The following is a 9,457-nucleotide window of genomic DNA, read 5'->3' as shown; positions in this document are numbered from 1 at the left end:
GACAGAACAGCGGAGCGGATAGGCAGCACCGGCCAGCCTCCCGGTTCACATCACAACAAACCGTGTCCTGGAGGGGAATGGGGGGCACCTAGCCCGCTTGGCTAACTAACTAGATTTCCTAGAAGCGGAGAAGGCTCGCAGCCGGCGGTCCAGCAAGATGGTATCCTGGATTATTTCGAGGATAGTGGTGTGAGTATGGGCTGGGCTGTTGTTGTGTTTAACGGTGAACGATAGCCAAATCAGCGGCTCCTCCATTCATCAGCTGTCTGATGCTGAAGGCTGCGACGTGCCAACTAGCTTGGCTTGTGTGCTCTGTCATCCATTTTCTGTCGGTATATAGTTACATTTCATTAATGTAGAAAAATGCTGTTGGTAAAACTGTATTTTAGAGACTGAGCTAAGCAACTGTGTATACGTTACCAACCGTTGCTCTGTGTCTTTAATGAATACAATGATGCAGTACAATCTGCATCTAGCGCTTGCTAGCCGCTGGTAGCTAACGTATGCTGGCTAGCCATTAACCACCTGACGTGTTGGCAGGGAAATGAGTTGTTAGCCGGCCTCATTATTCAAGTGAAACCTGCTTAATATGGCAGCCTCGCTGCAGACAAGTAAACACACTCCAAAGTGCCTGCCATGGCTATTTAAAACACCACAGCCTGAATATTGCTGGTCTGTAGCCTGAGCATCTCAGCACCATATGGTCAACATTTGGTAAAACGTGATGGCAAGGCTAAGCTCACCATGCCAGTCAGGGATGTGTGTTTATCCATCCATTCATTTGTATATTTTAAATAATATACAGTATTCCTTGCTGTGATCAGACGGGCTGTTTCAGCAGTTCAGGCCTGGGCTTCCACCTGTGCACACCACATCCCGACAGTGTGGATGACTCAACTAAAGCCAGCAGCTGTCATCATCCTGATCCCTTATGCGGACACTTTTACAATGCTGCATTAGTCTTATGTCAGTTTTTAAGCAGGATGTTGTGTCGTCCCACTGGCCGTACCTGTCTATCAACGATGCTGTCAATTTCTTGAGGATTAAACCAGGCTGTACTAGAGCTTGATAGTGTAACCCTCAAACATAACTATAATGGTGTCTTTGAAAGGCCCAGGTGTGGAGATGTTATTGACGTTTCTTCCCTATAAATATTCTGCCTGGATTATGTAAGTACTGGATAACGCTGGCAAACAGTTACTGTTAGTGGCTTCCAGCTGGCTCTTCCACTTCACTGCACCTCAGGTAGTCATGCATTGATGGTAGACAAACAATGTGACTGGGTATGCATCATAATGGCTGCCGCACATCTGACACAAGATCAATCACTTCTCATCTTTAATCTGCACCTTAAACATGCAGCCGCCTCTTTGTTTTTGTTTTTTTGACAGAGTAATTGGACAGTGGCTTTTCTTTTTTCTCCAAAAAATAATTTGTTCTAACCTGACAAACTGAAAACAAGTAACAGCAGCGTAACTGAAATCACTATATGCTCAATATCTCTGTTCTTGGAGTCTCAGTGAGAGGACGGGATGCCCTCAAACTCAGAGGAGTGAACCTGAGATGGGGACACAAAGAGGCACAGGACGTCTGCTGAGAGAGTCTACTGGCCTGGAGGCCTGCTACGAGTCGCCTTAGCTTACTGTACAAAGCTGCGAGGCGTTGTACACATGACTGGACTGAGCAGCTCAGACACATACTGGGACAGAAGACCTACTTAAATGCTGAGAAAAAACAGTAGACATGCTCAGGCTATCAACAGCTGGGAGCACAAGCCTCAGTGTGAAATACATTCAATCCTTAGTTTATATAAAGCATTACAAGTGACAATCAGTGGTTTACACTGTAAGCATACAGACAAACTGGTGACTTTCTGAACTGTATTCTCCCTGCTGTCCCCTCACTCAGCATTTAGTGTCCTGTCTCATCAGCACAAATCACCACAGTGGCACAGGAAGCGACCAAATGCACATCAAAAACACAGCTCTGTGTGCACAGTGTCCCAGTCTGCACGTGGTCGAACACATGGTGACCCACCTCGGGCAGACTTCTGCGTGTTTTTCCACTTCTACTCGCTGCAGTCTTCCTGACTCCATGATCTCCATTATATTTTTTTGTACTGATTTAAAATGAAGAGGGCAGTGTGTTTTGACAAGCCCATCAGCTGTCTATAACAAACCCACATAGAGACTGACTTTAGCCCAATAATACAGACAGCTACTTGTGTTCACATAAGCTCAGAGCAAACATGGCTAACTTGCTTTTTAAGCAGGAACACATTTGTTTGGTGTCTGAGTCAACACCCAGAGACCATGTCCTCAAGCTGAATCCCCCTCCTCTGACCTGGGCTTCTCTTCTGCTCCTCTGCTTTTTGCAGCCTTGCCTTTGGGACTCTCTATCCAGCATACTCGTCATACAAGGCTGTCAAAACGAAGAATGTGAAGGAATATGTGAGTATCGCCTCTGGTTACTAAATCACAGCAGACCGCTGCTCTGTTTGGCTATTTTTATGCTAATGTTTTAAATGCACAGGAACGTTATACAACGCCCACAGAATTTAGGCCAAGCACACACCTGACATTGCTTAAATGGAGGACACATTAATTACCTAGGGTCATTTCTGTTTGGATAGTGGCCACAGTAACTGTTCTGTTTCTTTGAGCACTATCACTCAATACCAAAATATCAAGCATGTTGGATGAAATCAGTCTTCCAGACAAGGTCAGAAGCATGGCATGGCAGCTAAGTGGGGCTCTCCAATCTTCATGAAACTGGGACACTGAAAGAATAAAAAAAAAACATATTACTTCAATAGAAAATTCTGTTTATTCTGACTTAGAAAAGCCAGAAAACAATCAACTTTGTTTTAAGAGGAAACAAGCCAATATAGTTGGGAACCACTGATCAGGTAGGCACCCATAGCATGTTAAGTGCATGAAACTACCCAATCCCTTCATACCAAAATGATTCATAATTCAAATGTGCACTCCCTTATTTTGTCATGATGCCCCAAATTTCCTCTCAGTTCACTGTTGATATTTTAAAGCTCAACACAGTCCATGCTTCAAAACAAAAACACTGAGCTGGGGGAAAAGTTTGGGATTAGGCAGCATCATAAAAAAAAAAATAAAAAAAAACTCTTGAGAGAATATCTCTCAAAAACAACAGATAAAGTGGTAATGATTAAGATGGAATAACAAGTGTTGCCAGTGTAAACCAGTATAAAAAGCAGTAGATTCCCAGTCTGTCTTTGGCTGAGAGTCGGGGGGTCCTCCCTGCTTACCTCATCACTGCAAGGGACGAGAAAGCCCCCCCCCCTTCCCTTTGGAGGAGGAGATAGCAGCACTCTGGCCCTCTGCCTAGATTTGCACTGGAGAACAGTCTCCTCCTGGCAGGTTACCATGGCAATCCCCCCCCAATCGCTGCTCAAGCAGACGGCTACAGAAGGAACGAAGGAGGAAGAGGGAGGGAGAGAGAAAGAGAGAGTGGAGGACGCCATTTTTTAGAACTGATGTTTTCGTTCCCCTTTTCTCTTGTTTGGCTTGTTTCTAATGAGTCAAATGATTCAGCATTATGTGTGTTTATACGGCTGCATGCCTGTGGCCTTTTAATGCCTTTAAACATGCCATCACCATGCAGGGCTTTTCTCTAATTTATTAACATTTGATATGCCAATATGTTTAATTATTGATCATGTCTTTGCACTAACTCTATATATGTTGTGTCTTAAGCTAGTTTGCCTCTTTGCCTCGTTTATAGCATTCCATTTAGTTTAGACGATGCCCTACATTTCCTTTGTCTCTGGGACGTTAACCACGCACACTGATCTGACAGGACTGAAACATTTGTTGCATTTCTGCACTGGCATGTCTGTTTAGCTCCATGTGTCTCAGCACGTGCACAGTGGATGCTGTGGGGTTTTCATGTGCTATTTTTGTGTTGTTCTCTCTACTCTGTGTGTGTGTGTGTGTGTGTGTGTGTGTGTGTGTGTGTGTGTGTGTGTGTGTGTGTGTGTGTGTGTGTGTGTGTGTGTGTGTGTGTGTGTGTGTGTGTGTGTGTGTGTGTGTGTCCAGGTGAAGTGGATGATGTACTGGATAGTATTTGCGTTGTTCACTACAGCAGAGACGGCCACAGACCTGCTCCTATCATGGTGAGTCAGGAGCTGCTCATGATCGCGACCCTCGTGCCAAACTAGCTTGTAATAGATAAACAGCTTATATAATGTCAACGACGCATTCATGTGTGCATCTAGTGTTCTTGATATTTTTAGCACAATGATCTCTGATTAAAGAACCCTGTTTTCATTGTAGCATCATAAAATGCCTCACACAATTATTCAGCCTTTTCATATATCAGATCGATGTCTTAGCTTCTCTAATTTTCTAAATTTTCTTTCTTTTGATAACTCAGGTGTCTGTACCTTCCTCAAAGTTGTTGTTTTCTTTTTCTCTCTCCTGATGGTATAACTCTTTGTTTCATTACTCAGGTTTCCATTTTACTTTGAGCTAAAGATTGCCTTTGTGATCTGGCTCCTGTCCCCATACACCAAGGGCTCCAGTGTCCTCTACCGCAAGTTTGTCCACCCAACCCTGTCCAACAAAGAGAAGGTAGGAACATGACCTTTTAAAGTCTGTCTCACAAATGTAAACTGGTCTGCGCGTCCACATTAAAATATTCAGATTTCTTTTTCTTCTTGGCTTCCATTGTTGTCTTTCTCTTCCCCTTTAACTGTTGTCTCGTCCTACAGGAGATCGATGAGTACATCGCACAGGCCAAAGACAGGAGTTATGAGACCATGATGAGGTTCGGAAAGAGGGGTCTCAACCTGGCTGCTAATGCTGCCGTCACTGCAGCCAGCAAGGTGAGCTGTGTGCTCTGATGAAGTCGGATCTCATTGTGATTTTAATTATGCAAACAATGCACATTTTCATTCATGTTTGACATCTATAATATTTTGTAGTTGTAGATTGTGCCTGTAGTCCTGTTCAGACTTCCTGATCCAGATCTGCACAGATTGTGTTAGAATGTGTTTCAAATGCTTCTCAAATGACCACAGAGATCACATTGTGCTTCCCTGGTCACATGTGATTTTATCAGTTGGAAAGTTACACAGCGAAAGAGGAGAACTGAAGGACTGGAAACTTGTTCCACGGAACAGACTTCAAAACTTTGTGACACTTTTGAGTTATAACACAAAGACCTCCATCCTCTGGGAAGTTTGCTATAATCTACACACTCCAACATTAATAAGAAGGTCCTATAGTTTGGTCAAAGAAAAAAGTTATAAAGTGCAGACTTAAGTCTTCAGATCCCAATGCATCTTCATATTTTTGGAATTAATTCACAGCTGTATTTACACCTGTCTATTTTACATAAATTCTCCAAGGCCTATTAAGCTTGGTTTCTATTGCCTCTTGCTTGTTTAAAACAACATGAACATTTATGTTGAGGACCCTGGCTGCTCAATATAATTACCAAAAAAAGTCTGGCCTACCTTGTCAGCCTTATGTAGATGCCAAACATGAGAATTAGCAAATAAAAAAAATATAATTTTTGGATGACCTATTCCTCTGAGACGTGAGTGATGCAGACGTAAGGGACAGATATTCTCATGCCAGCACATATCTGATGTGTCTGTGTTTGGTTTTTGCTGTGATGCCCAGGGGCAAGGCGTGCTGTCAGACAAGCTGCGGAGTTTCAGTATGCAGGACCTGACTCTCATCAACGCTGACGATGAGCTGGCTCTGCACACTTCAGACGCCCGCATGAGACGGGACCCCATGGACGAGATGAGCTCGGGGGCCAGCACGCTGCCCCGGGCCAAGAGCACCGCTGCACGGCAGAGTAAGGCCACACGACACGCACAACCCACACTGCTTCATTAGGGATCACACACATCTACGTGAATACATACCGTACATAATGTGTGTCCGGTTTGTAGAGTGAGTGTCACTCAGAGGACTTCCTTTATTTATGAGCAGGACTTGGGGCTAGTCGGCCCGAACGAAGTCATGTGATTTAAAGCACTGCAGGATGGCAGGGAAGAGGAGGAGATGCAAAGAAGTGTCAAGTGGGGGGGGTGAAAGCATGTGATTCCAGTGAGAGGAGAGGCTTAGAAGGAGGACTCTTTGTGTCTCACTACACTGCCGGCTGGCTGACTGTGTGGGCTCGACAAGCTGTGAACTGAATACAGAGAGAGAGACACAGAGACGGTGAAACAATGAGCGCACATGGCAAAGTGGCACATTTGAATTTATACCAACACAGAAGCCTTGTGCAACTTCAAAAACCAGTCTGAAAGAAAGATGGAACAAAACACTGAAGTGAAAGAAGCCGACAGCGTTCATATAAAATGGTCAGGGTGATTTGTTCATGGGAGCTTTCAACCACATCTGACAGTCTTCATTCAGTGAATGGAGCAGGCTGATTCAGACTGTGCACACGTTCTGATTAGTCAATTGATCGATCTGTTGGTTAACAGAAAATGAATCTCCAACAACTCTGACAATTAATTATTAAAGTCAATTATCAAGAAAAAGCGCCAGAAGCATTTGTTTCAGCTTCTCAAACCTTTGGCTCTGAAAAGTGATTGGCATTTTATTGCTATTTTCTAGCAATCTGTAGTCCAAAACATTAAAACTCTACAGATTAATTGACAACAAAATAGGCAGTTGCAGCCTTACTGTGCGCTGCTCTTAAAGGTGCCCTGTGGATTTTTCTTCCAAACAAAGTTTAGACCTTGAGGTCTACAAAATCATCTTTGCAAATATTTTATGAGGATTGAAATACACTAAACACTAGAAATAATGTGAAACCACTGACAGGACTGTGTATCTCGTCATCTGCATGTGTGTCCTCGTGTGCATGCACGACTCAGAGGACCCACTGCTTCTAAGCGCTACAAGAGGTCAAAAACTCCTCAGGGTATTTTCAACTTGCTCCACCAATCAAATGTTTCAGTAGACCTGGCTCGAGTCCTCTAAAACGCCGCAATGTGTAGTTGTGACTCGCTGTCAAAGCTCAAATTCAGTATGTAATAACCTATGAATGATTTGCTCTTGTCAGATTGTTTGTTTAATTTTATTATTTTCAAGAAGCCTTTACAGATAAGAATTTTGATAAGATCAGAATTTGACAAGATAGTAAGATTTTTCAAAAGTCGGAAATTTAAACTGAATTTTGTGTTGCGGATTATGTTTTTTGATTCTTTCTTATCCCTTTAATCCTCTCATGGCCCCTCAGATTGATTTTACAGCACAACGAGGGAATCCCTGCTGTAGATGGTTAAAGTTTGGATTAAGGACTTCCAGTCCGAGTGAAAGAGGCTTGATTGTTTTGTGTGCACCAGAGTCCCTTTGGGGTCCTGATTGCTGCTCATGTAGCTTTTGGTGTGAATGCTCTAAAAATGGATGCACCTCTGATGATCCTGTTTGAATTTTGATTAACCCAGCACATCAAGACTTCTATTTAGTGAACTGAGTTTGAAACGTGGCCACTAGGTGGTGTGAGAGGCTGTGACTGCACTGATTTACTGGTCAGCAAACACCACTTTGAACAGTTGCTTCAGTCTTGTAAATGAATGGGAAATGAATGTAATTAATTTTACATTTTAATATTGTTTATAGAATAAAATCACATTGGTTCAGAGGCTATGAAATGCAGAAATCTGACTGGCTAATAATAGCTGCTAACAGAGTTAAGTTTGGCCCCTATTGGTTCAATGTCTCTGGTGTCTCAGCTGTCATCCGGTGATTTTTTTTTTTTTTCACCTGCTTTTAGTCTGAACTCTGAGCTACTCTGTCAGAGTGAGTGACCACCACTTTTTATCCAATCCTGCAGCCCGCTCTTTGGCGGCCACGTCCCTTGCTGATGACACGTCATCCCAACACGGCTCTGACCAATCAGATACAAGGACTGAACACTCTGATGACGATGTGGGAGAAAAAGCCCCCAAACGCACTACCAGCGTCAAGGCAACCAAGAAGCCTGCTGCTGCTAAGACAGAGGTAGGGACAAATGAACGCGCACACTGGGTTAAGGGTCACGGAGGACAAGACGCATGTACATACACTTGTGTGATTATTTTCTAAAAGTCCCACATGTGTGTATGTGTGTGTGTGGTGTGTATGTGTGATAAGTACAACTCAGCCATGTGCTGAGTCACTTGGGGCCTCTGTGCTCTCTGTTTGGAAGTTAATTATTATTATTGCTAGTTATTGCTACATAATTGTAGTTACGTTGTACATACAAAATGATTGCAGTAGTTTTGCATCGCAATAGTTACATTTTCATGTTGTACATTTAAAAAAAAAAAAAAAGAATGTGATGTGTTCATGATAATTTGGGTAACTTGGTTATACATCAGCAATTTAGAAGTGCACTTCCTCAAAGTTTGGACACTTGCAAGGAACAGATTTAAAAAGGGGGGGAAAAAAGAATGGTCAGATGCTGAAATATCCTGACTTTTAGTCCCTAGTATGAATCAATGTTGATCCTACAATTCCCATTTTGTAGCTCAATTGCGTCTTAGATTACACCTTCCGTGCATGTTAAATGCTCTTATCTTTCAAACTTCATGCCCGCCGTTTATACTGAGGTTTCATATTTGAAGTTTCAAGCGGGGAGGTACCTCACATTACACTCCCTTCCCACAAATAGTCGCTCGGTGTTCTATTGAAAACCGAATGACAGACAAATTCAAGCATGCGCTTCCTGTTTCAGTGTGATCTCTACCTGGCTCCTCTGACTTGACAAAGCTCCTCCAGAGTCACAGAAACATCATATAACTGTTATTATACAACTCCAAGAAGAGTAACTGACCTTTATGTGTAATATCTGTGGAGAGCCCTTTTTAAAATTTCACTCTCATTATGAAACTCAATGTATCACCTAACTTTAGTCAAACCTTTGCTGGACATCCTCTCCATTATTAACAACTCACTCTTGTCTCTCTTCTTTTTCCTGTCCCTCTCCTCCTGTCCCTCTCCTCCCTCTGCAAGACTCAAACCAAGACGGTGAAGAAGCCGACAAAGAAAAAGACCACGACTAGTAATGCAGAGACGCCACCATGAGGCTTTCTGGCCGCAGCCACCGGCCTACACTCGCTGCACCCACAGCCTGCAGGCCCTTCTTCCTCCGTTTGGTCTCCATACAAACACATATACACTGTATATATCAAGCACTGACATTGTATTACTCTTGCTGGTTTTTAGAGCAAAGTGCAGGTTTGGTCTTTAGCAGTATGTGGCCACCTTTAGGTTGGGAACAGTTCTTTTACATTTATTGGGCTGTCGCATATTTTGCCTCACTCTTTACTTCCTTGTGAGCTCATCTCAGATTTAACAGTCGAGGATGTTTCTGAGACTTTCGCTTTAGTCTGGTAATGGTTAGTGATACATTCATAAATTAAAATTAATTTTCCTTTAACCCCTAGACATATGTAGGTCCCCATAGTGGA

At 43.0% G+C, this 9,457-nt stretch overlaps 1 protein-coding gene across 1 annotated transcript; it reads left to right on the top strand.

The window, feature by feature from the left end:
- Window positions 1–157: 157 nt before the first annotated feature.
- reep2 (receptor accessory protein 2) lies at window positions 158–9,071 on the top strand. The gene is made up of 8 exons (XM_070913401.1): window positions 158–189; window positions 2,378–2,450; window positions 4,074–4,150; window positions 4,487–4,607; window positions 4,748–4,861; window positions 5,664–5,844; window positions 7,840–8,006; window positions 9,000–9,071. The coding sequence occupies exons 1-8, from the start codon at window positions 158–160 to the stop codon at window positions 9,069–9,071; spliced, it is 837 nt and encodes a 278-aa protein (XP_070769502.1).
- Window positions 9,072–9,457: the final 386 nt, after the last annotated feature.

Source organism: Enoplosus armatus, chromosome 10 (assembly GCF_043641665.1).
Source record: "Enoplosus armatus isolate fEnoArm2 chromosome 10, fEnoArm2.hap1, whole genome shotgun sequence".
In the NCBI taxonomy this organism is placed as follows: Eukaryota; Metazoa; Chordata; class Actinopteri; order Centrarchiformes; family Enoplosidae; genus Enoplosus; species Enoplosus armatus.
The sequence above is the reverse complement of the archived record's forward strand: the minus strand, read 5'-3'. Positions and strand labels throughout refer to the sequence as shown.

What these genes read in the sequence shown, in the direction of transcription:
- reep2 (XM_070913401.1), top strand. Translation starts at nt 158, where the DNA reads ATGGTATCCTGGATTATTTCGAGGATAGTGGT. An exon ending in ATTATTTCGAGGATAGTGGT is followed by an intron (nt 190 to 2,377) that starts GTGAGTATGGGC and finishes TGCTTTTTGCAG; the next exon opens with CCTTGCCTTTGGGACTCTCT. An exon ending in ACAGACCTGCTCCTATCATG is followed by an intron (nt 4,151 to 4,486) that starts GTGAGTCAGGAG and finishes TTCATTACTCAG; the next exon opens with GTTTCCATTTTACTTTGAGC.